General features: G+C 45.9%; 1 protein-coding gene across 3 annotated transcripts in view; it reads left to right on the top strand.

Annotated features, from left to right (window-relative positions):
• Positions 1–5737, top strand: part of DYRK1A (dual specificity tyrosine phosphorylation regulated kinase 1A) — a 149400-nt gene extending 143663 nt beyond the window's left edge. For 2 of the 3 annotated variants that reach the window (XM_044919389.1, XM_021678060.2), the window contains one exon: positions 2460–5737. In XM_044919389.1, the coding sequence (XP_044775324.1) occupies positions 2460–3080 (621 nt within the window). In that variant the 3' untranslated portion in view covers positions 3081–5737. The remainder of the gene's footprint in view (positions 1–2459) is intronic. The other variant, XM_044919397.1, reaches the window with a different exon arrangement.
• The last annotated feature ends 21684 nt before the right edge of the window (positions 5738–27421 follow it).

Here is a 27421-nt window from a genome sequence, read left to right as displayed (position 1 = left end):
AATACCACAAACACTTAAACATGGGCCAGGAGTAACATGAGACACTTGTGTACCTCCCACCTGTATTTCACAGAAGTCATTATTTTACCTTATTTACCTTATGCCCTTTTTTATTTAATTTTTTGAACAGATGATAAATCGTTAAAAAAGAAAAAGTCAGTGTAGAAGGGGATTCAGTGAAGACTTCCCTTCCGTGTCCTCTAGCCACCCAATTTCTGAACTAGCGTTACTGGTTTTTGTATCCTTTTTGGAATATTTTACGCATATCCACATGCAGATACATATTCTTAGTCTTTGTATACAGATAGCATGCTATGCACACTTTCACATCTTGAGTGTTTTGTTTTTGTGTTTTGGGTTTTTTTTAGCATGTTTTACATGTAATTTTTTAACATATACGGAGCTCTTTCTATATCAGTACATGGAGAACTTTTTCTTCCTTTTCTTTCTTCATAATCACACAGTACTCTGCTGTTTAGATATCCATAAGTCATTTCCCCAGGCCACTGTTAATGGACAGTTAGTTAACTTGTAGTCTTTTCTTACTATTACAGATGATGCTGGAATGGCATACACATATCACTCAGACACATGCAGTGTAACTGTGATAGAAACCCCTCGGTGTGAAATCACAGGTCAGAGAGTGATGTGATCTGTGATTTTTATAGCTGCGGCCGAATTGCTCTCCAAAATTTTGCCAGTATAGCCTTCCACTAACAAGACTTTGGAATACAGTCGGTGTGATCACCTTTAATCAGTCTGAAATGACCAGTGGTATTGGACAGAGGATATTTTTATTTTGCTTATTTCTTTTTATATGTGCATTTGAGTAGCTTCATAGTTGAAGAACCGTTAGTATTTTCTGAGAACTTTCTGCCTATTTTTCTACTGGATTGTTTTCAGTGGTGTTTCTTGAAGTTTGGTTCTTAGACTACCTTTGTTGAGTAAATACTTAATGACTTACGCTGGCTCCTGGTAAAAAAGACACAGGCTTTGCCTTCTTTGAGCTTATAGTGCCAGTAAATGAACAAAATCAACTTAATAGAAATTGCAGATACCACTAATTGATAAAAAGGAAACAGGACAGGATAATGTGATACAGGTATATATAGATGTATTCGTTGGGTGGGATGTGTTAACGATTCAAGTAGACGAAACTGATAACAGACCCCCACAATATGGTAGCTAAAGGAGTAAGAAGTTCTTTTTTTATGGAACAGTTCTGTGGGTGTTCAGGTTGGTGGCATGGCTCTCTCCCATGTCCTGGGCTCCTCCATCCCTTAGGGCCTACCTGTCTGCTGTATCCACTAGGCAGGGTGTGGGAAGTATTTGTGGGCCAGGTCTGGCCATGACATGGAAACTTTCATTCATGTTCCACTGACTAAAATTTCATCGTGTGGCCATACCTAAGTACAGGGGAGGCTGGGAAGTGTGGTGCAGCCATGTGGACAGCTAGTGGCTTCTGCCACAGGAGTTGGGGCAGCCTTACCCAGAGTGGTCAGAGAAGACTCGAACTGAAATGAGAAAGAAGCGTCCAAGCAGAAATTAGAAGCCTGAGCATTTTAGGCAAGAAGGAACAGTAGACACAAATGCCCTGAGACATTTGAAAGAGACTGACTACCAGGTGGAGGAATAGAAGGAAGAGGTGGTACGGTTGGAACCCAGGTAGCAAGAGGAAGGATAGCTCGAGGAGAAGTTTGGAGAAATGAACATTGGCCAGATGAGGCAGACCGCTATATGGAGTTTGGATTATTTTGTTTTTCTAAGGGCATGGAGAGATCATCAAAGGATTTGAAATAGGAAAGTGATTGGATTTGTGTTTTTAAAAAGATTATTCTTCACTATGGAGAATGGATTGGAAAAAGGCACAAGGGTGGAAGCTGGGAGCTGATTTAGGGGGCTGTTGTACCAATGCAGGCAAGAGATAGATGGTAGGAGCCTGGGAGAGAGGGATGGTGGTGGACACAGAGGGAAGAGGTCAGGCTGGGGCTCTGTTTTGAAGGCCGACTCAGTGGTACTTGCTGATGGTTTGGATGGAGGAATTGCTGAGCAGCTGATGGAAAGGGTGTTCTTACGGAAACAGGAAAGATGGAGAGAAGGGGGGCTTTACAGGAAAAGTAAATTCATTTTGAACCTGTCAAGAATATTTACTATCGGGCCCTTTCCAGAAAAAGTTTGCTGATCCGTGGCATAAGCAATGCTCCCAAGGAAAGAAAGTGGCCAGTGAAATATATGAGCCTGTTTATGGGTATAGCTTGCTAGAAATTGCAGCTTTCACAGTAAAATACTTTTTCACTCAAATATCTTTGGAATTTTGCATTACAGAACTAACACTTTAGAAGTTTCAAAATCCCCTGTCTCTAATTAGTGTAAATGCTAGTGTTAATAGCCTTTGACTAAAGATGAATTAAAGCTTGGAAACAGTACTCTGAATAAATCCTTTAAAAATCTTCTTACAGGTGCGTCAACAATTTCCTGCTCCCCTTGGTTGGTCAGGCACTGAAGCTCCTACACAGGTCACTGTTGAAACTCATCCCGTTCAAGAAACAACCTTTCATGTAGCCCCTCAACAGAATGCATTGCATCATCACCATGGAAACAGTTCCCATCACCACCACCACCACCACCACCACCACCACCACCACGGACAACAAGCCTTGGGTAACCGGACCAGGCCAAGGGTCTACAATTCTCCAACGAATAGCTCCTCTACCCAGGATTCTATGGAGGTTGGCCATAGTCACCACTCCATGACATCCCTGTCTTCCTCAACTACTTCTTCCTCTACATCTTCCTCCTCTACTGGTAATCAAGGCAATCAGGCCTACCAGAATCGCCCAGTGGCTGCTAATACCTTGGACTTTGGACAGAATGGAGCTATGGACGTTAATTTAACCGTCTACTCCAATCCCCGCCAAGAGACTGGCATAGCTGGACATCCAACATACCAATTTTCTGCTAATACAGGTCCTACACATTACATGACTGAAGGACATATGACAATGAGGCAAGGGGCTGATAGAGAAGAGTCCCCCATGACAGGAGTTTGTGTGCAACAGAGTTCTGTAGCTAGCTCGTGACTAAATTGAAACTTGAGTTTGTTTCTTGTGTGTTTTTATAGAAGTGGTGTTTTTTTCCAAAAAACAAAGTGCAAAGCTGCTTGCATCAGAAGGAGATTAACACACTGAACCGCTACAAGAGGGCAAAGCTTTTTTTTTTTTTTTTTTAACTTGAAAAGATTGCAAAGGGACAATGAAGTTTTTAAAAGAGCCATGTCCAAACCCATCGTCATGGATAGCGCAGAGGTGTCCTCTTTTTGCCTCCCCCATTTTAACTTGCCATACCCCAGTCATAGTGGGGTTTTTTTTGTCTTTCTGTTCCCCAAAAGTTAATGTTCACATGTTGGTCTTGGTCATTTGCCAACTAATTTTAAAATAAAAAGGCACTGCACATAATTTGCATAAAGGGCCCCTTAAGGGTGTTTTTTTTTTTTCTTTTTGTTTTTTTCCTCCCTTTTTTTTCCCCCCTCTTGTTTGTTTTGTTTGGGTGGGGGGGTGGGAAATTTGGGTTTTTAAGTCCTCTAAACACACTTGGGCACGGAAATGCAGTACTGTAAGGAAGAGGGACCTCCAGCTTACACAAACATCACCTTCAGCTGTATGGAAGGGACGGTTGTATTGGAGTGTGTAAGGCACAGTAAGCATGCTAAGTGGCGGGGATCAGAACTCTCCTGTCTGAACCTACTGAGGAGCAAAGCAGCAATTACATGGGATCCTGTGGGTCTCCTGTTGTAGAGGCCACAGTAAGATAGTAAATGGAACATGACCGGTCTCCTAACCAAGGTGCACTGAGAAGCAATCAACGGGTCAGTCGTGGCCAGTCCTGGGGAGGTCTGAGTGGTGGTCTTTGGGATAACCTTTGGCCTTATGGATTTGGACTCGAAATTAGAAGAGCCTACCATTTCAGATGCAATCACTTTTGGACATGCTTTTGCAGACAGTCCTTAATGCTGAAAACACAGAGAATGGGTAATTCAAGAGGCCTTTCTTTTAAAATAGACTTTTGTGACCCACTAATTGTAAGGTATTGCAAGGTCACTTTGCGTGTGTCATAAAGTTGACTTCCTTATTGGTTGAAGGTCACAGAAGTAGTGGTTTGCTTTGATGGAAATAGCTACAGCTGTGTCCCTTCCTGCTTTTTACTTTTTTTTTCTTTTTGCTTTTTTTCTCGGCACGTGGTATCTCCACCATTTCTTCTGCACAAAGATGTCTTCTGTTCATCCTGAACATTTTTAAAAAAAAAATGCAGAATTTTATGTGACTGCTTTTTTGCCTCACAATTATGCTGTGAATTTTACAAAAATTTATTTTCTTTTTTGATAATTTATTGTACCAAAGCTGTTTTTATAGCACATAGATGTCTGTAACCAATAATGTAGCAGTTCTGCACTTTGACACAAGGTGTAACTAGACCATTTTTAAATGTCAGTTGAAAATTATGGCTGTACTATTGCTTAAACAAAACTGGAACTGTCGTTAAATCCATAGCCAGTACATCTACAGCAGTCTGTATACTGAGCTTAATAGATTGACATCTAATTCAAGATTACACCATCTGTTACATTCTAAATGTGTTCAGGCTTCTGAAGGTAAAGGGACACTGGATCCAGAAGCTATGGAACCAGCAGTTGATTCTTGTATTCCTGATTAACCTACTTGTAAACTTGAAAGCAAGACCTTGATTGCACCAACAGGTCCAAAATACAAGCGCAAGTAAAGCAGAACTCTCCTGCGTGACCTGAAGTGGACAAGCTGGTGTTTTAACAGGTGCCTAGTTCTGAGATTATGCTGCCTTAATGTAACACAGTCTGGCAGTTGCTAAATTTGTGTTCCCATTTTAAATTGACCAATTTTAGGGTGTTATACTTTTGAGCGGTTGAATTGGGAGAATGAAGACAAGTAATTATCTGTCCAGGATCAAAAGAAGCCTAGGAAAGAAGCAGTAATCTACCTCTGCCGATAACCCTGTTCAAAACAACTCAGCAGAACACCACATTACTTTTTATTGGTCAATTCCATGTGGCTGACTAGGTCAATTTTTTCTGAACAAAAGCAGGTTTTTATATGTAAACAGTGACAAAAGAAAGGCTTAAAACGATGTGAATGTGAATGGAAACTTGGAAATACCCGTTTTTATAATCCACAGAATTTTTTTGTTGTTAATCAGGAAATCCATATTTATTTTGTAATTAAATGTCAAGCCTGTGGATGATTTTTGAACTTGGTAGTTCATGAAGGTTTACAGTGAATAAAAGGATATCATCTTGAGTATAGCAATATCAAAAGGAATCAGTAGTTACTGCTGTTTAGGAATATAAGGGGAAGATATTATATGGGTCAGGTCATTTTTTTCTGTGCTGGTTGCCACATCTTAGCAAGCACCAAAAAAACAAAAAGCAGTTTTTAAATCGCTATTTACATAAAGGAAATCATAAAATCCAATGCTTCTGCATACTGTGTTATGTTACAGTCCAGTTTTGTGTGCTTTACTACACGGTTTGGTTACAGGACTTCTGTGCATTGTAAAACATAAACAGCATGGAAAAGGTTAAATACCTGTGTGCAGATTGTAAGATCTGGTCCGGACTTGCTGTGTATATTGTAACGTTAAATGAAAAGAACCCCCCTTTGTATCATAGTCATGCGGTCTTATGTATGATAAACAGTTGAATAATTTGTCCTCAGACTCTTTACTATGCTTTTTTAAAATTAAGAAAAATGTAAACATAGTAAAAATATTCCTATGCAATTAACCTGGTCCAGGTAATGGTCTGGTAGGGTATATTGAGTGTAAGTTTGGTCAAAGGTGTGAAAAGGAAAACAGTATTTACGTTGACCTAGGTAGGCGTCCCAGATCTCAGGAAGTAAAGATTGGAGGTTTTGATTGTGATCATTTTCATTTTTAAGATGGATTCTCTCAATGGGTGATTAACTATATTCAGTTTCTCTCTGATTCAAAGTGCTAATAGTTTGTAGTGTTCAGAATGGCTGTGAGGGGTCAGTGGTTTTCTCTGAGAGGCTTTGACCTGCTGGAAAGGAAGAGGGAATACACGTCGTCTTGTACCTCCTTCCCCAGATCCGTGTAAGGGGGCGAGTCAGGGACTTTGTTGTACAGAGTCTGAAACTCCTGCCACAGTGTATTCATGTCTGACCTAAAGTCTTCTCTTCTTATAAACTAATCTGTAAGTATATATTAAGATGCTTGTCAAGAAGGCAAAAAACCTTACTTAAAAAGTTAGATGTGATTCTGTCGAATGCAGGGTGGCCACACAGAGTTAGACTTAACATGTAAGAAAGAAAAACTTGCTTTAGTTTTTTCTTAGGGTATGAGCATTTTACTTAGGTAAGTGGCACATTTTGTATGGTATCAGACTTCAAAAATCCTAGGCTTATTTTAGTAAATGTTAGACCTATCTGTAAAAAATCATTACGGCTGCAGTCATTCTAGGAGGACCACAGTATGCCTATTGCGTTTGTCACTGTACCCTCTTTTCCAGCTCCTGTGTTGTTAAACTTACTGTTAAAATGAGTCCTATAGTAAGGAAGTACATAAACTACAAAGACAAGATAGCAAATGCCCAATTTCTTCCAGGTCCCACAATTTCCTTTTGGCCTTTACTTTGTTCACTCTCAGACTACAAGCTCAGTAACTCATTTTTACATGCATTTTTGTAGTGGTGACCATAACTAATAGGTCAGGTGATTTGTTCCAGATACAGAGGTTGGCCTTAGTGCCATATATGAAGACGATTTGAAATTTTAAGACGAAGGCTTGGGGCAGGGGGACGCCGACTTTGGTATACGGAGACTGTATTCAGATTTCTTAGAAGGCTCCCTGGGACATCTGGTGGCCCCGCATTGAGAAGCCTTTGGTGTCAGAGTAGAGCAGATGGTCTCTTGGATCTCCTTCCCTAGACTTAATATTCTAGGGTGAAAATACACATTGAGTCATTTTTAGGAGAAAAAGTAAGAAAACACCTAAGAAAATAGTTTATTTTATTCTTTGTTGTCCCTCCTAATGCATAGCAGTCCCCCTGTCAGTGTATTCACTGAGAGCGGTCCTCTGGGTCATCTGGCCTTTCACCCTGTACTAGCCGTTGTTACATATTTAAACTAAAGCACTAGGTATTTTTTGTGTAAGACTCACTAAGGTAAGTGGACCATCGGGGGTGTGTGTGTGTGTCTGGCATTATGGACACCCACAGTCCCAGGTTTCAGTTGCTTGAGGTGAGAAGAGAGAAAGAACCGGGGTGTTCTTGCTTAACTTTCGGAGAGCGCAAGGTATTTGTCATCGTTAATTTTTTCCCGATTTCTTAACCTAAATCTTGTTCAAAGGACAAAACATTTCTCCAACGGAAACATTCAGATTTAAGCCCACGCATGATAACCGGGTGCAGGTATCCCCTGCTTTCCAGAAATTTGCCTTTGCTTTTACAAAAGACAGACCTACAGTCGTACCATAACAGCTTTTTTTTTTTTTTAAAGATTTTATTTATTTGACAGAAAGACAGCCAGAGAGGGAACACAAGCAGGGGGAGCGGGAGAGGGAGAAGCAGGCTCCTGGCTGAGCAGGGAGCCCGATGCGGGGCTCGATCCCAGGACCCTGGGATCATGACCTGAGCCGAAGGCAGACGCTTAACGACTGAGCCACCCAGGTGCCCCCCATAACAGCTTTTTCTTAAGAGCGAAAATCCTCTTGTGATTTCTTGCAGTCAGTGAGAAAAAGTCGGCTTACAGAAAGTTTTCAGAAAATTCTCTATTTTCGGATAGCAGGAGCCTCTACCCCGGATACCACAGGTTTCCGTGCGCGGTCTCTGCCGGAAGAAGTTCGTCTTTCATGGTTGCCCACCTTGAGAGCGTGTCCTTTTGTTGACGCGTTAGTGGGGTGTGTGACTTGCAGCTCTGGCCTGTCGTGAATCCCCCGCCTTCCACAGGAGAAGCTGGGAACCCTGCTTCAGGGCAGCGCCGAGACGCACACGAGCCTTCCGCCGGCTTCCCTTTGCTCTCACCGGCTCACCTGGGTACTGGAGGAGCGGCGTGCCAGAGTGGCGGGGGGGGGGGGGGTCACCGCGGCTAAGAAAGCGCCTTTGGTAAATGGGGAGGTAGACCAATGGCCAAGTCGCTGGTGGAGGATGGAGGAAGTGGGTTTGGGGCCTGGGCATCTGTGTGTGCAAAGCCGCTTTACAGGTGATTCTGCAGGATTTGGGGCAGGGAGATGCATGTGGCTCATCTTAGAAGTCTGAATGAAAGAGCTTTTTAAAGTATAGTTTTATTATTGACGTTTTTATACGTATAGTCATATGTTGATAAATAATTGAACAAGGTATAAAATATATAAATGAACAATTAAAATTCACAACTTACACCGCATTATACAGCGTTATAAACAAGCCTCCAAGAGAGGCAGAAATTACCAGATACAAGTATGTAAAACTTGCACAATCTGTGTCTTCTGTCCTCTTCCCTTTTGGAAATGGGTTGATGTGACATCTCAGTAGCTCTCAGAGGTGTTAAGTTTCCCAATAGCAGGCCTGGGACCTGATCCTTAGTAGCTCGGCCTCACGTGGTCTTTGTAAAACAGGGGAGGAGTCCTCAGGGCGTGGGTCTGAGCAAGCAAATGTTTGTGGAGGCCCCAGGACGCAGTGACTATGGTTTTCAGCTTTAGAATTGGGGTCCAGTCCTGGGCACGTCCCTTTACTGGGAATAACTGTAGTATCCACTAGGTGGGAGTCGATGCAGGCTTCCGTGAGCTAATGGACGTAAGGGTCTTAGCACAGTATAAGAAGCACTGAGTAAAGATAATTTGTGACTAAATGTAGAGTTTGAGTCGGCAGCATGAATGAATCTACTTTTTCTATATGAACCCAGTGAACACCATGGGAGACAAGGTGAGTAGTGTTTTCTGTGAATGATTACACGGGATTATTTTTCAGTTTTCAGTCTGTAACTAGATGTGAACTTTACTACTAGATTTTGCTACTTCTATCTATTTTAGAATTTTGAGGTATGTTTTGTAGTTTGGTTTGACATAATGTATGATAATTAAATGTTTTATAAAGGACGATTTTTAAGTAGACTTTTTCTCTACAACTTCAGGGAGGCTGTTTGGAGGAGTAGCTGTGGAAAGGCGCTGTGGGTAGACCTGGCCGTCAGGAGTCCAGTGGCCCCTCTCCACTCGTCCCGTCCACCCCAAGGCATATCTGTTGTGTTTTTAGCCTTCAGAGTTGTGCCTCAGATCAGGGAGAAAAAGAGGATAAGGAAGTGGTCAGTTTCCAGGTTCATAAACTGATAATATTGAAGCTTTCAGAACTTACTTGGTTATAACCCCTATTTTGAAAGCATCAGGGGCTAGCTGCTGCTGAGTTTTGCTTTTTAATTTACTTTGTTGCTATGTTAGGGGAGTGTGTACCTGCACCAGCTCAGGGTCCCTCAGTGTGATCTCTTTTTTCATTCCCAAGGGATCGTCCCTTCCTTAGAGCAAGCATAAGGACAAACGGGCAAAAAGCCCGTTCATCTGCGTTAGAATATACGTGACTGACGTTACCTCGCGGGGACGTGTGCATTCCACGGGCCCGAGGCTTTGGAAAAAGGTGAAAATGATGGATCTAATAATGGGATCTATGTGTTCACCTGAGGTAGATAAAATTCTTCTGGGAGGTACAGTCGTTACCCCCCGCCCCCCAACACACACCTAAAACTCAAACAACAGACAGCCTTCTACTTGTGAGCCGAACGGGCTGGCCTTCGTGCCTCTTTTTTTTTTTTTTTTTAAAGATTTTATTTATTTATTTGAGACAGAGAGAATGAGAGAGACAGAGAGCACATGAGAGGGGGAAGGGTCAGAGGGAGAAGCAGGCTCCCTGCCGAGCAGGGAGCCCGATGCGGGACTCGATCCCGGGACTCCAGGATCATGACCTGAGCCGAAGGCAGTCGCTTAACCAACTGAGCCACCCAGGCGCCCTGGCCTTCGTGCCTCTTGACAGCTCTCCGTCTTTGGCCTGCCCTGTTTACACCGGCTGCACGCGGCACCCCTGTGGTGTGCGGGGCCTGGCCCGCAGGAGTCCCGCACCAGCTGCACAGCCCTGGGGTCATGTGGGCCAGGCTGAGTCTCCCTGGCTCTGGGCTGTGGCTCCTCCTCCTCGCAGACTTGCTCGGTGCTTTGCTGTTTGCAGGCTGCTTACACAGCAGTCCTCTACTTGCCACCACCCTCTGACCCACGGCCGACTCGCTCCTAGGTCTTCCTCCACATGCGGGTGTGGGCGCTGGCAAGCCTGGTGTCTTCCTTCCCAGAGCCCTGCTTTTCTGAAGGAGCCTCCTGCCCATTGTGTCGTGGCCAAGAAGATTCAAGTTGGAGGCCTTCCGTGTGGATCCTTACTAACTGGCCTTTCTCCCCAGCTCAGCCCTGCTGATGCGAGCCATGCCGCGTGCGCTCTGGCAGAGGGGGGCCGGCAGCGACTGGGTGCAAGGAGCAGGGCTGCACTGTCCTTCACTGGTTGGGTCAAGACCATGAACTTGAAATACCTCCCCTACCTCCTGCAGAAGACACCCCAAATCAAAAAAAGTGGTTAATCCTGGACAAAGAATTTAAAAATGGGAAGTCCTACCCTGAAGAGAAAGAATATTTTTCGGGGATCTTAGGGCAGCTGATATGAGGACTACGGAAGACAAATCATGAATGCCTGTCCTGTGCAAGACACTTAGCTGTGTCCTAGGGATGACCAACCAGCATGTCACTGTTTGGTTTTTGGGGGTAGGGGCAGATAGTTGGTGAATAATCCCAAATAAGCCCAGTGTGTTCTGGTCTGGCGGCTGGCATGAGTTTCTCTGAGGAATTGAGGCTGAAGTGGTGGGAATGTTCTAGAATCTAGGAGAAGGCAAGAGTATGTTCAAAGCCTGGTGTAATGAGAAATCAAGAGGCCTTGCCAATACAAGTTTTTAAGTGGTTGGGGTCTACTTATTAAGGAAGGGAAGTTGATTGATCTTAGGGATTGATTGGATAGAGTGAGAGGTGGTGAGGAGAGGAACTGGGTTTCTTACAGCTTTTTGGCTCGGGCAACTCTGCAGTTGGCCAAGTGCTGATTGTGGGTGCCTGGAGCACTCAAGGGGAAGCAGGTGTGCCGGATACCCATGCGTTTGGTTACAGGACATGGAGCGTGGAGGGCTTACAGGGCATCTAAGTGAAGAGGTCCAGTGGCTAATTTACCACAAGAGAATGGGTTGAAGGTGGGGAAGTTGGGCCTGGGGCTGGTAGGCCTGGGTGCTTCTCAGGCAGGTGCTGGTGATGAGGTGGTGGATAGGGGGCTAAGAGCAGAGCCTGGGCACCTCAACATGAGCAGCCTGTCTGTTCCCAAAATTAACCCCATCATGCCTTCCTTGACCCTCGGGGGTCTCTCAGGGGGGTGGAAATGGTCACTCTGGGTGGCCTGGGATTGGCAAGAATCTCCGGTCCCGCCCACACTCTCAGAATCTGCATCTGAATGAGGCCTGGGCAAGGCCTAAGTGTGATCAAGTTTGAGAAGCTCTGGTCAACACCACCTTTATATTTGAGAAAACCCAAGAGGTTAAGCAACTTGTTCCAGATGCCACAACGGGTCAGCGACTGGCCTCTAGTGCAGCCTGCTCTCAGTTCTCCACGCTGACCCTGACGTTCAAGATCACCTAGCACACCGACAGCTGGGTGGACCCTTAGAAGCAGAGTAATGGGTGAGACTAATTTAATCTTAATTAACATAGATTCTCATCTTCGGGGCTAAAGTCAGCTTAGTTATTTAAGAATGACTGCATTGTTGTCCTGATGAATCCCTGTGGTGCCCAGAGAGTTTTTATTTTGACAGGCTTTTCGTGAATTTGGAAATGAACTGATGTATCTCTGATATATATTTTTTTCATTTAATTGGGCAACTAAAATAGGTTCCAGGAGGCTCTGAAGAATCCAGCGGAGACTGCTGCTTTCTCTTCCTCTCCCTTCCCCCCCTCCCCTTTTTTTTTTTTTTTAATTTTTTTTTTTTTTTAAGATTTTATTTATTTGCGAGAGAGAGAATGAGAGACAGAGAGCATGAGAGGGAGGAGGGTCAGAGGGAGAAGCAGACTCCCTGCTGAGCAGGGAGCCTGATGTGGGACTCGATCCCGGGACTCCGGGATCATGACCTGAGCCGAAGGCAGTTGCTTAACCAACTGAGCCACCCAGGCGCCCCCCCTCCCCTTTTTTTTAGGTCATTTTTGTCCCTTCTAGTTTCCAGGGTTCAAGAATTCCTATCCCTGCAGCAGCTCCGGGGGATGTTGTGATGCAAAGCGGGGTAGCCCTTTGCAACAACTGATTGTCCCGTGTGATATTTAGTTCCCCTTGTCTCCTCCCATCTTCCCCCCAACTCCAGGCACCATAGTTACTCTTTGTCCAGACACTCTGTAGTTTGACCCTTTCTACGTAAGAGAGGGCCCCGGGGCCACAGCCCTGGACCAAGAGGTCAGGAGGCCCTCTAGGACTCTGAACAAAGGTAAAAATAGGGATGAAATGGAAGAGCAAATAGATGCATCGCGTTGTAGTGATTGCCAGGGAAGCTTCATTTGTCTCCCTGAGACCTTTCACCTTGCTTTCGTGCCGCCCGTTACCTGCATTTCCCAGTTCGTGCCCGACAGCAAACTCTGGGCACATCCTTCCACGGTGCTGGGCCCTTCGGGGACAGGAGAGCTCTAGAAAGGCAGGGCTGACTGGCCCCTGCTTCCTGTTCATTGTCGTACATGAAGTATCAACAAATCACAGCCACTCTGTGTGTGTGTGTGTGTGTGTGTGTGTGTGTGTGTGGCCCGTATGGGTAGAATGGTTTGTACACTTCAAATAGTTGAAAAACATCATGGGGCACCTGGGTGGCTCAGTTGGTTAAGCATCTGAGGTCAGGTCATGATCTCAGGGTCGTGAGATTGAGCCTGTGTCAGGTTCCGCCCTGGGTGTGGAGCCTGCTTAAGATTCTCTCCCTCTCTGCCTACCCCTAGGCCCCCCCCCCCAAAAAATAATAAATAAGGTTGAAAAACATTAAACGAGTATTTCATGATGTGAAAGTTAGGAAATTTAAATTTCAGTATCTATAAATGAAGTATAATGGAATACCACATTTTTTAAAATTTGCCCATTGTTCTGTGGTTGCTTTGGGCTACGATGGCAGAGTTGAGTAGTTGCCACAGAGAGCTGCGTGGCATGTCATTTTGCCACGTGGTGGACCACAGACGGCTGTGACTCGGTCATAGCTCAGCAGCGTCTGTGTGCCACGTGTGTGACTGCGCCTCCGCATTATATTCTTTAGCACCAGTGTCTACCCATCGTGTCAACACAAGAAAGGAGGAAAGGAGGCTTCGGGTATTGCCATGCTTCTCCGGCACAGTGGAGGGTGGATTATCTCGTTCCTGAGTTAGGTGGTAACATGCGGTGACCTCGTAGCTGCCCTGGAGTACCGTAGATGTTGGCATTCTCCATCTAAACGTGCACTGGAATATTCCTAACTCACAAGGAAACGGTGGCCAGAAAAATTAGAAAATTTAAAATTGAATATCTAATCACAGAATTTCCTCACACAAATAAAGGAAAATGATGCTACAAGCAAAGTAGGTTTCTGATGGGCTTGTTTGTTAGCCGAGCAGGGAAACCACTGTCCTGTGGTGAGTTCATGAAGTCACGTGTGATGCAGCAGCAGAAGAAACATGCCCAGAGAAAGTTCGTTCAGGACTGTTAGCCTGTCAATGACAGCAGCTGCTCCAAGTGTTGAGGGTATTATGAGCAACATCAAGTGTCCGTTAAAAAACCAAGCAAGTGATTTTGAGTGGTGGTTGTCGCTGACTCTTGCTACAAGAGTTGACCTATGTTACCTAATGGCTCAGACATTTGAGGAGCCGGTGCCAAGCTAGGAGTTACTGAAGAACTCAGCTCTGGCAACAGTCTGTGTGGAAGATCTACAGGCAGAAATGTTTTCAAAGTTGAGAAAACAGATTCAGTACAACCTGAAGTGGAATCTGCTAAGATGTGTTACAATTGATGGTGGAAAAAATACGTGTGGAAAAGAAAAGGCTTATCTAGGACAAACTCACAGAGCTTGTGATAATATCGGGTGTTAGAGCCTATGGCTGTTTACTGCACTGTTTACATCAATAGGTATTTTGTGGAGAACATTTGAATCGTGTTACTGAACCAGTATTGTCAACAGTGAACTTTGTTTGCTCTCATGGACTGAACTCTCAACAGTTCCATGCATGTTCATCAGCAATAGTAGCTGAATATCCTGACGTGGTCTATCACACAGCAGTTCAGTGGTGGAGTCGTGGCAAAGTTTTATTTCAATTTTTGAGCTTAGGACCAAGACTGAACTTTTTCCGAATGAGAAGAACTGCCCTCAACCACTGTTATCAAACCCCAAAGAGCTTCGGAAATTAGCTTTGGCTGTAGACTTCATTTCTCAATGAATTCTATCTAAAATCACAAGGCAAAACAAGGTGTATATGTGGAATTCATATGATGGTAGAGTCATTTCAACGGGAACTAGTGTTGGAATCGCAACTAATGGTAAGACTGCATCATTACACTGCCAGTGTTGTCAAGGTAACGCAAGAAGCGCGAGTTCCAGTCCCACCCATGTTTGCAGCAGACGTGGTAACTGAGCTCAAGCTGCAGTTCAAGCAGTGTTTTGTAGACCTTAATGCGAACCCCAAAGAAATCCCCATATTGCAAAATCCATTCAACATCACTTGAGGAGCTCCCACATAACCTTCAGTTGAAGCAATTAACTTGCTACAAGGCAAACCTCCAGAGAAAAATCTAACCGAACTCCATACATGCCTTTCAAGTGATAAATACGCTCATCTGAAAATCCTGTGCTTATAGCCTGATATCAATCTTCAATAGAAGTATCTATCTGTGTGAAGACTTTTTCAAAGATGAAATCTGCAAAATCTTACTGCAGATCAGTATTAACAGAAACACGGGCAATTGCTTTTGACGATAGGCAATTCTAGCTTTGAACCTCAATTCAGTGAAATGTTATCCCCCTCCCAAATTAACAGTATTCTTGGGGTGCCTGGGTGGTGCAGTTGGTTGAGCATCTGACTCTTGATTTCAGCTCACGTCATGATCTCAGGGTCGTGGGATCGAGCCCCTTGTCGTGCTCTGTGCTCAGCATGGAGCCTCCTTGAGGATTCTCTCTCTCCCTCTCCCTCTGCCCCCACCCCAACACCCGTTCACTTTCTCTCCCATTAGTAGACCTGTATTACCAAAAAAATTGTACTCAGTTATTATTATATTTGAATTTCACCAATTAAATATATATTTTTTTAATGATATAAACCCACAGTATCTTAGATGGTTGCCTCTTGGCCCAGAAAACCTAAAATATTTTAGATCTGGCCTCTTAAGAAAAATTCTGCCTATCCCTTCAATAGATGTAGCAAAAGAGGAGTAGGAGCGTTCAGCTTCCCACATCAGTACCCCAAAAAAGGCAAGCTTGGGGCAGGGATCCAGGATCCTCTGGCTCTGCTCCTCAGAGTGTCTCTGAACCGTGTGGAGGATGGCACCTTCGTGCCTTGGTCTGTTGGTTCCGAAGTCTGCTTTCCAGCAGAGAACCACCAACGGGACAGCTGTGTGTCCAGCAGCAAGGGATGATGGCCCAGAGGCTAGTTGGTGCCTCGAGGTTTGATTGCGGAAGCTGTCTGCCCTCAGACTCCTGATCTCTGCTCATCAGTTTGCCTGTACAAAGGCGGTGGGGATGTTTATTTTTCCCTCCTGATACCAACCAATTCCCTGATCCTCTCCAAACACCAACTGGGTGCCCAACAGTTCAATTCAGTTCTGACACTATCCACCTGGAGTTCCCATGGGAGGTTAAGGGCTCAGTCCTACAAGACAGGCCCCACTTCAGACACCAAACGCCAGTCCTGAGCCAGCTGTACTTCTGACTGACCAGCTTTAAATCAGGTCCCAGGATCTCCTCAGGCTCAATAATTTGCTAGAACAGTTCACAGAACTCAATAAAGAATTTATGTGTATTGGTTATTATACAGGATACGAATGAATAGCCAGATGAAGAAGCACATAGGGTGAGGTCCAGAGGGGTCCTGAGCGCAGGAGCTTCCGTCCCATCGAGTTGGGGGATGCTACTCTCCTGGCACATGGATGTGTTCACCAACTCAGAGGCTGTAAATCCTGCCATTTAGGTAGTTTTATGGAGGTTTCATTACATGGGGATGATCAATTTTTAACTCCATTTCCAGCCCTTCTCCCTTCTCTTGAGGTTAGGGGGTGAGCTGAAAGTTCCAGGCTTCTAATCAAAGCTTGGTCTTTCTGGTGACCAGCCCCTGTCCAGGGGCCACCAAGGGTCATCATATTAGAACAAGAGATGCTCCTATCTGTGTCAGCCACCAGGGACAGAGACCAAACATCTTTCTATGATACCACAATAGTCCTTATTTAGAAACAGCAGTAGCTCTGGGCAGATTGTCTTTAATGCACACGACCACTCGGTGAGGTGGATGGATCCTGTTCTCATCTTCATTTCCCAGTGGAGGAAACTGAAGCCCCAAGGAAAGATGACTTGCCAGAGTGTCCATTAGCTCCCAAAGCCCAGCAGGCCAACCACAGAAACTGCGCTTAGCCCCTCTACCCAAGGACTGCTCAAAACCAGTGCCCGGCATGGAAGGCATTTCTCTATTCCTAGCACAAAATAAGTGTTGAGCAAATAGGCTTTGGAGTCAGGAAGACCCTGTTTTGAATCACAGACCTGTCCTATACTAGTTGTGTGTCCTTAGGCAAGTTGCTTAGCCTCTCTGAGCGCTAGTTTAATTCAGCTCTAAAATGGGGACAGTAACACCTACCTTGGAGCATCCTTAGTGTGGGATGTGAGTATGTAACACTCGGGGTGAGGACTAACAGGGTGGTGGGGATCCTGAGGTGCCTCGTTTGTGTATTCACCCAGGCCCACGGCTTACCAAGCCCTATCCTGATCTCCCAGTGGGATTGTCTGGCGTTGCAAGTGAATTCCCAGCCAGCGTCCCTGGTCTATGGCGTTGCTGGCAAGATCAGGGGCAAGAGGAGGGAGAGTGAGTCTAGGACTATAAAAACCCCTGAATTACCAGGCAACGTTTTCCTGATCTTCTGGAAGGCCAGGGTAGCATCCCTGTTATTAGAATATGTAGAAACCCCTTTCTTGGGACTGGCAACAGTCAAAAGGGGCATTTTCCATCATTACGCAACATGCCAGTCCTGGGGCAGCCTCCTCTCCGTGCCTTAGCCTGGCTGGTCATCATCATGGTGGGTCCCACGATTAAGGGCTCATTATGCACCTGTCTGTGCTGAGCACCGCATTTCTCCCTAGCTCTGGGACTTTGGGGCGAGTACTCAACCTCTCTGGGTCTCTGCTTCCTCATCTTCAAAACAGGGACGACCATATTATCGACCCTGGGGGTTCGTAGGGGATTAAGTGTGCTAATACACCTGAAGCCCTTAGAACAGGGTATGGCAGGTTGTAGAGCTTAACACATGTCAGTTCTTAGTCCTAGCCACCTGGGAGGTAAGGACTGGTACCTGAGTCTTGGTAACTGGCCCAAGGACACAGAGCTATTAGTTTCGGAGTCAGAAAACGTCCTCGGGCTCAAACCTCAGTTTGTAGACTGAAGCGAGTTTACTTGCGGTTACCCTCAACTGCCTCCAAAGCCAAGCCCCACCCCCCAGTTCTGTCTCCCACCTCCCATGCCCCGTCCATCCTTTCCCTGATAGCATTCTCACATACAAACATTGCCCTCTTCTATTTAAAACCCTACCTCTGTCACTGCCAGGATATAATTGAAGGTTCTGGAAAATTCATTCAAGTCCTGACACCCACCCACCACCTACCCACAGGCTCCTGCGTCCCAAACTCACGAGCCTCCCGAATGTGCCTGCTTCTGTGCCTGCTTCGGCGTTGCTCCTGGCTTGACCTTCTGTGAGGCGCTTCTGGTCCTCACCAGCATCCCCTCCCTCCAGGATCACAGGTCCTGCAGTGTGACACCTGAGTGTGCCCCGGGCAGTGCCCCAGGACCCATGTCAGAGTGGACAATGTCCATCCGCCTCGCCTCCCAGGAGTGGCTTCTCCTCCTCGGCTCTCTGCAATGCTTGGTGAAAAGTAGGTATAAGATGCTGATGCTTGTTGAATAAATGAATGAGGACACTTTTGGAATCTGGCCAGACCAGTTGGGTCTCTTTCCAAAAGCTTCTTGAAATTGTTTTGTGCTAGTCAAGCTGGAAGTGAGTCCCTGGAGCAGGCAATCTGCTAGGCGATCAGGGATGGAGACACTGTTTTACTCTTGTACCTGGCAGGACATTCTCCGGCTCCAGAGGGGAACCAGCCATCCTGGCCGGTCCCGTGGGGCTTCCAGGCTGGGGGAACCTGAATGACGGCGAGGTGCCCGCTGCCAAGGGGCCGGGGGCGGGGGGCACAGGTAGATGGCCATGGGGCTGGCCTGATGGGGGCCGCATGGGCACGTGACTACAACCCAAGACTGGGAACGTGGATGAAGGATAACTGGGAAAGAGGTGAGAATCACACCAAGGGAATGTTGTTTTTTGAGCCTAAAGCCCATTTAAAAAAAATGGTCAAGTCTCTTTGGCTCGTTGAGTATTTCCTAAACAGTTACATGTTTTAGAAGCCTCACTTGGGGAAAATCTGCGATGATGAAGAGTGAGTGCTTGAGAAGCGTGCTCATCTGGTCCCAGGGAGGCTCTTCCACTGAGCAGGCGCGGACTGAGACCTGGTGGTACCACGGGGACCACGTGCCACAGCGGTAACTGTGGGGTTTGTAAGGAAGAAGACAAACCTTCCAGATTCAACATAATAAACCTCAGTTGGGGAGAGGACAGCAAGGGTAAGCATATTGTTGAAGGAAACTTCTAGGGGCTTAAAACTACCTCTACGACATTGCCCAGTTCGGTCGGTCTTTCTAGAAGGGGCGTGGGCACCAGCTGGCTGCCCCTCTGTGATGCGTCCAGCCACCCTGTGTCTTCTCTCCTTTCTTACCGCGCACTAACTTTCAGCCCTGAGAAAGGATTTGTTCTTGCACGACCAAATTCTCCCAAACCACACCAGCCTGGGAATAAAGCATGATTTTAGTGACAAAACAAAATTTCTCCAGTCCCTCCACCTTACCTGTCCACGCCCAGCGCCCCAGTTCTCCCCCAAGATGTGGGGGGAGTTAAGTTCAAAGTCTTCGCTGCTGCCGGGAGGGCCCCGAATCCAGGCGTCCCAGCTGGCTCTCCAGGAGGACCCGCCTGTCTGTCCCCTCCCCGGCCGGGGCCTCACCCCTGCAGAGGCCAGAAAGTGGAGCAACCCTCGACCCTAATGTTCTGTTTCCCAGGCTGCTCCAGGAAAGCTCTGGGCACACACCCCATGCAGGACTCCTGGCCAATTCCACCAGTTTGCTGTCCTCAGACCTGGCTTCTGGGCCTCGCTCCTTCCTCGGGGAGGAGTGATTTCCTCTTTCCCGTTTGCAAACACCTGGCAGGTGTCCTGGCAGGCCAACGGGACGGTGGCAACCCTGGGGCTTTGGGCTGCTTTGCTTCGGCACGAACCGCACAAAGTGTAGCTGGGTGTGTGTGTCCACACCAGCATTTAATTCAGTGCCGTTTTGGCATTTTATAGAATGAGGTCTTCTCTGACGAAATTCAGACTGTACGGTTGTTCCTAATTGTAATGAGGATGAAAAGGCAATGGGCTTCCCAAACTAGCAGTATTCGGAGACTTTTTGAGTCCCTACAATAATATGCCAACATCACTTTAACAATTTTTTTTGGGGGGGGAAAACATATTTCACCCCACATTACTTCAGTATGTATCTTTTTTCTTAATGGCAACTTCTTGCTTAACCATATGTAATTATCACACCAAACAAAACTGACAATAATTCCTGTCACCAGATAGCAGATCCGCAGTCAAATTTCCCCATTGTCCCCAAATTACCTTTTTAAAAAAAAAAAAAAAGATTTTATTTATTTATTTGACAGAGACACAGCGAGAGAGGGAACACAAGCAGGGGGAGTGGGAGAGGGAGAAGCAGGCTCCTGGCCGAGCAGGGAGCCCGATGCGGGGCTTGATCCCAAGACCCTGGGATCATGACCTGAGCCGAAGGCAGACGCTTAACGACTGAGCCACCCAGGTGCCCCCCCAAATTACCTTCTAGTGCTGGTTTGTTCAAAGGATCCCAGTGCAGTCCAGGCATTGCATTTCGTTCTGATCTCAAATCCAGAACAGTTTGTTCTCTATATTTTGGGCAACAGAAAAGTTCTCCCCACTCTTAATATTTTTTCATGGTTTCATTTTTTTGCATTTAAATCTTTGATCTGGGGGCACCTGGGTGGCTCAGTCGGTTGGGCGTCTGCCTTCGGCTCAGGTCATGATCCCAGAGTCCTGGGATCGAGCCCCACATCGGGCTCCCTGCTCAGTGGGGAGTCTCCTTCTCCCTCTCCCTCTGCCCCTCCCCACTGCTTGTGTGCTCTCTCTCTCTCTCTCTCTGACAAATTAATAAAATCTTAAAAGAAATCTTTGATCTGTTTGGAATTTATCCTATTGTATGTTGTGAGGCACAGATTCAATGGTCTATTTTCCCAAGTGGCTACCTGGGTGTTCCACCACCATTCGTTAAAAAGCCCATGTCTCCCCGTTGGTTAATGATCCCACATTTATCATCTGTCACCCGGTATTGCACGGTCACTCGGCTCTTCCAGATGCTGGTCTGTAAGTCCCTCCGTAGCCACAACCCTGGTGTGTGAATATGAGGCTGGATGGCGCTGTGCCATCTGGCGGCCCCGCTCCCTTCCCTGCGGTTGTCCTGGTGGTCCTTGTTAATTTTCCTCCAAATGAATTTTTGAACAAATACACCCACTTTCAGAAGAAAATCCTGTGAGTTATGAATTGACTTGAGAACTGACTTTTTACAAAAGATTTTATTTATTTGGCAGAGACAGAGAGAGCACGAGCGGGGGGAGGGGCAGAGGGAGAAGCAGACTCCCCGCTGAGCAGGGAACCCCGACTCGACTCGGGGATCAATGCCAAGACCTGGGATCACGACCTGAGCTGAGGGCAGATGCTTAACCGACTGAGCTCCCCCCAGGCACCCCAAGAACCGACTTCTTTGGATGTTGAGTCATCCATTGTATCCAGGAACATGGTACGTCTTTTCATTTGTGAAACTCACTTCTGTGTCTTTCGGGAGTGTTTTAAAATTCTTATAAAAGCTTTCCATAATGCTTGTTCTTTTTATGCTGAGATAGTTTTGCTTTTTTGTTTCTGCCGCCAGTGGGGCTTTTCTCTTCCATACGTTTCCTAGCTGGTTGTTCTATGAACATATGAAGGCTATTGGTTTTTATGCTAATTTTAGATCCTGCTATCTTACTAAGTTCTCTCATTGTTTTTAGTGGCTTGTTCATGGCATCTTTTGTATTTTTCCAGAATGCAGTGATATCACCTGCAGATACGAATATTTTATACTTTCCTCCCTGTGCTTATCTTCTTGTTGTTGTCCCTTGTCCGACGACACTGGCTGATCACCCCAGTGAAGTTATGAAAGTGGCAGAGGAAGAGTGGATGTCTTTGTCTTATTCCTGACTTTGCTGAGAATGCCTGCAGCTTTCCCCCAAGAAGTAACTGTCCCGTCTCTATCTGGTAACCCTTCTTGCCTTAAACTTTGTCATTAGTTCAGCTATACCAGTCGTCTTTTTTTTTTTTAAAGATTTTTATTTTTATTTATTTGAGACAGAGAGAATGAGAGACAGAGAGAATGAGAGGGAGGAGGGTCAGAGGGAGAAGCAGACTCCCCGCCGAGCAGGGAGCCCGATGCGGGACTCGATCCCGGGACTCCGGGATCATGACCTGAGCCGAAGGCAGTCGCTTAACCAACTGAGCCACCCAGGTGCCCACCAGTCGTCTTTTGATTCGTGTTTGCGTGATGTATCTTTTGCCATCCTTTTATATCTAGCCTTTTTATATCCTTATGGTTTTAGTGTGTCTTTGCAAAACAGTGTATATAGTATATATCATGGATGTATTTTTATCCAGTCTGGAAGTCTTTTTGTTTTTAGCTGGACCTTCTGTCCACTTAGATTTAATATAAATACTGATATATTTGGAATTATCTATTAGTGGGGGTTGTACTCCACATCTGTTTCCCCCCCCTAGTTATTTCTATTCCTATGGCATTTTCTTCTTTTGGATTGATTGTACATTTTTCAATTCTATTTTCAATTTTGTTTTTCCACCATTTCCCAATTCCCCCATTAGTCTGTAAGGTATACAACGTTCTACTCTATTTTTAGTGGTTACTATAGAGATTAAACAGTGTGACATTTGTTTATCAAAGACTAATGGTATTTTAGCACATTCACCCTTTTCCTAGACAATGCATAGGTTTCAGGATATTTTAAACTGTAGACACTACCTCAATTTGTGTGCTGTTATCATATTTTAATTCTGTATAACTTTAACCCACCATAGGTTATGATTGCTCTTCATACAGTCAGCACGCAGTAGGATTTTTCCAAATTCAGATTTACTCTCTTTCTTACTCATTTCTTCCTGCATATCTGAGCTTCTAATTAGAATTATTTTCATTCTGCTTGAAGAACACATTCTAGTTTCTTTTTTATTGCAGTCCGTTGGTAGTGAATTATTTTGCTTTTTGATATTTGAAAACCGTTCTTACCTTCATTCTTGAAAGATATTATTTTTAACTTTTAATTTTTAAGTAATTTCAGGATTTTTAAGAAGTTACAAAAGTACGATGGTGAGTTCCAGATACTTTTCGTCCAGTGTCCTCTACACTGAACATGTTTTGTAACCATTAATACAGTCATGAAACTGGGAAACTAGCTGACACTATGATTCACTAGTTTAGAGACCTCTTGAAACTTCACCACGTTTCTGGACGAGGTCCCATTCAGGGCCACATGCTGCACTGATTGGTCCCATGTCCCTAGTCTCCTGCTGAGACATTTCCTTGGTCTTTTTTTTCCGCCCCCCTCCATGACCTTGGCATTTTTGAAGAGCTCTGACTACTTCTTTTGAAGAATTTCCCTCGGTTTTGGTTTCCCTCAGTTTGGGTTGGAGTGATGCTTTTTGTGATTAACTTAAGATTATCCATCTTTGGCAAAGAATACCAGGAAGCAGTCGTGGGCTGTTCTCAGTACCTCCTATCAGGAGGTGGGTGTCTTCATTGTATCTCCGGACTGGTGATGTTAACTTTGATCGCTTTGCTGAAGTGGTATTTTTCAGTGTTCTCCATTGTAAAGTTACTCATTTTCCCTTCGTAAGTCATCATTTTGTTGAAGACACTTTGAGACCATGTGTATTGGTTCTTGAATGCAACGTAACAAATTACACCCCCCTCCATCAGTGGCTTTAAAATACTAATAACTTATTATGCTCAGTTTCCTTGGGCCGGAGTTTGGGAGCAGCTCCACTGGATGGCTCTGGTTTGGGGTCACTCCAGTGGAGCTTGCAGTCCTCTGAAGGTTTACCAGGGCTGGAGGGTCCCTGCCAAGGCATTTCCCTTATAGGCTCTTGACTGGAGGCCTCCACCGTTCATGGAATTTGGAGAGGAGCCTCTCCGGAGGGCTCCTGCAGTAGCCTCATGACATAGCCCCTCACGTTGGCCAGAGGAGGAGTGCAGGGTGGAAGCCACAAAGCTCTGTGGCTCATCTGGACGGTCTGCCATGTCTACAGTGTCTTCCTGGTCCACCGGTCAGCCCTAGTCAGTGTGGGAGGGGGCTGTAGGCCGCACGAGGACCAGGACTTGGGGATCCTTGGTGGCCATCTCCACGGCCCCTGCTTCCTCTGGGCTCCCAGCACCACTTCCTCCAGCATCCTTCCTTTTCCATGAAAGACTGCCCACGTGTCCTGCAGATTGGTTTTCTCGGCCGGGTCTGTCTCGAAAGACAGAAACCACCCAGCAGATGATACAGGGAAACTTCAGTGTAAAGAATCACTAACTAGGGGAATGGGGAATTGGCCAAAGAGAGAACTCGGAGGAATATGCGACTATAGGATTTAGGTAGCAGTCTCCAGTCCTGGGACTGAGAGAGAGCCGCTCCCTGAGCCAACCTCCAGACCTGGAGCGGGGGCGGTCATGACTCAGGGCTACAGACAAGTTTGCTGCGATGCGTCACCCTGGGGACCTGCCTGAGATCCGCCCGCTGCTGTGCGAAGCTGCCCCGGGAGGTGCCGCAGAAGCCATGCAAGAGGAGGAGCCTGGCCCTCCGCTCTCTTCCTTTGCACTGCTTGAGGGAAGGTGACTGACCGGCACCCCTGTGGCTGGCGCTCCCCCGGGAGCCCCCCCAGGGGCGGGGGGGTGCCGCAGAAGCCGTTTGTGGGGCACTCACTGCAAGCTGCTGGGCGGACCTGGGAAGCCATCCAAGGCGATTCATACCAGATGAGCCAAATTATTAATATGGCTTCAAGAGTTTCGTTTCGTGAAGAAGGAAAAGAAACATTCTTAGTTTCAGTCCAGCCACCTGCTTATGTGCTAAATTCCTGAAGTGCTCCTTGCAATCAGCCTAGACTTTAAAAAATTGCCTGATGGTATTTTTTTAGCCCGTCCCCCACCCACCTCCCTCCATCAACCCTCAGTTCATTCTCTGTAGTTAAGAGTCTCTTACGGTTTGTCTCCCTCTTTTTTTTCCTTCCCTTCCCCTATGTTCCTCTGTTTTGTTTCTTAAATTCCACATGTAAGTGAAATCATATGATGTTTGTCTTTCTCTGACTGACTTATTTCACTTAGCATAATATGCTCTAGTTCCATCCGTGTCGTTGCAAATGGCAAGATTTCATTCTTTTGATGGCTGCATAATATTCTAGTGTGTGTGTGTGTGTGTGTGTATATATATACCACCTCTTCTTTATCCATTCATCTGTTGATGGACATTTGAGTTCTTTCCATAGTTTGGCTATTGTGGACATTGCTGCTATAAACATCGGGGTGCATGTACCCATTTGAATCAGTATTTTTGTATCCTTTGGGTAAATACCTGGTAGTGCAATTGCTGGGTCGTACGGTAGCTCTATTTTCAACTTTTTGAAGAACCTCCATACTGTTTTCCAGAGTGGCTGCACCAGCTTGCATTCCCACCAACAGTGTAGGAGGGTTCCCCTTTCTCCGCATCCCCGCCAACATCTGTCATTTCCTGACTTGTTAATTTTAGCCATTCTGACTGGTGTGAGGTGGTATCTCATTGAGGTTTTGATTTGGATTTCCCTGATGCTGAGTGATGTTGAGCATCTTTTCATGTGTCTTTTGGCCATCTGTATGTCTTCTTTGGAAAAATGTCTGTTCATGTGTTCTGCCCATATCTTGACTGGATTATTTATTTTTTGGGGTGAATTTGATAAGTTCTTTAAATATTTTGGATACTGTAACCCTTTATCAGATACGCCATTTGCAAATATCTTCTCCACTCCGTAGGTTGTCTTTTAGTTTTATTGATTGTTTCCTTCACTGCCAGAAGACATTGCTATAGCTGAGGTCAAAGAGGTTGCTGCCTGCATTTTCCTCTAGGATTTTGATTGTTTCCTAGGTCTTTCATCCATTTTGGATTTATTTTTGTGTATGGTATAAGAAAGTGATTCAGTTTCATTCTTCTGCATGTGGCTGTCCAATTTCCCCAACACCATTTGTTGAAGAGACTGTCTTTTTTCCATTGGACATTCTTTCCTGCTTTGTCGAAGATTAGTTGACCATAGAGTTGAGGGTCCATTTCTGGGCTCTCGATTCTGTTCCATTGATCTATGTGTCTGTTTTTGTGCCAGGACCATACTATCTTGATGATGACAGCTTTGTAATAGAGCTGGAAGTCCGGAATTGTGATGCCGCCAGCTTTGCTTTTCTTTTTCAAGATTGCTTTGGCTATTGGGGGTCTTTGTGGTTCCATGCAAATTTTAGGATTGTTTGTTCTAGTGCTGTGAAAAATGCTGGTGGTATCTTGATAGCGATTGTGTTAAAAATGCCTGACAGTTTTGATAGACGTATTTAAAGTGTATGGTTTGATCAGTGTTGGTGCAGGTACACACCTGTGTAGCCCCCATCATCAGGATAGAAGAAGCAGTGCCTGAGAGAAGGGTCCTGAGAGGCAGGAGGAAGACGAGTGATAGGGCACAGGGTGAGTGGCGCTGGGGGACTTGCTTTTGCAGGTATCAGAACATGTATAAAAGCTACTGCAGTGAAGTCAGAGTGGTGCTGGTCTCGGAACAGAGATGTAGATCCAGTGAAGAGCAGACAAGCTAGAAATCCAGCCCTTCATCAAAAAAGGGGAAATGAAGGCGCGGCAATGCAGTGAAAAAGTTCCTGACATGGTGGATGCTGGGTGTTCTTAATCTAATGGGACAGGAGTCCATAAATAATCATCTTAACATAGTGTGGGCCTGATTCAAGGTTTTACAGGTTCAGAAGAGGACTAGAGTGGATAACAGAGGATGTAACACTTGAGAAGGATCTTGAATAATAAATGAGTTTGAGAAATGGGAATAGGAATCGGGGAGATGGAATTCCTGGCAGAAGGAACTGCATAGGTAAAGGCAAAGGGATGCCTGGTGTTTCTATGGAGGTAGAATAATGCCCCCCCTCCCCGAAGCATCTGCATCCTACTCCCCAGAACCTTTGATATATTAGGTTACTGGCAATGAGGAATTAAGGTAGCACATGGAATTAAGGTTAACCAGATGACCTTGAGATGCAGAGTTTTTTTGGGTTATCTGGATGGACCCAACGTAATCATAAGGGTCCTTGTAAGTGGAGGAGGCCGAAGAGGGAGAGCCTGCGAAATGGCAGCGTGAAAAGCACCCAGCCCGAGTTGCTGGCTTTGCAGATGGAGGAAGGGCCCCAAAGCCAGGAGTACAGGTGGCCTCTAGGGGCTGGAAAAGGCAAGTAAATGGATTTTCTTCTAGAGCCTCCAGAAAGGGACGCAGGCCAACCTACAGCTTGATTTGAGCCCAACAAGTCCCATTTTGGACTTGTGACTCCCAGAACCTCAAGATGATGCACTTGTGTTGTGTGAAGCCACTGAAGTTGTGGTCATTTGTCCTCCGCGGGAAGCCAGTGGAAGCACTGAGTCAGACTGGCGGAATGTCAGATCCAGAGGGCAAACGGAGGGGGCGAGGGCTGAGCGGGGGTCAGCGGCCAGGTCACGGTCTCCTTGGATGTCCTCTGAGGGGCTGGCGCCACAGGGGAGGGCAGTGACTCCTGATTTAGGGTCATCCGTGGCTGGGAGGCAGTTGGGGAGTGCGCCCTCTCCCATGCAGTCATGTGGGCTTCCTATCAGTGGCCTCAGTCTTCAGCAGTGTCCGGAAATTACTGTCGTCGTCATGCGGGAAGTG

Source organism: Neomonachus schauinslandi, chromosome 1 (assembly GCF_002201575.2).
Source record: "Neomonachus schauinslandi chromosome 1, ASM220157v2, whole genome shotgun sequence".
Lineage (NCBI taxonomy): Eukaryota > Metazoa > Chordata > Mammalia > Carnivora > Phocidae > Neomonachus > Neomonachus schauinslandi.
Note: the sequence above shows the minus strand (reverse complement) of the source record. Positions and strands in the feature narration are given on the sequence as shown.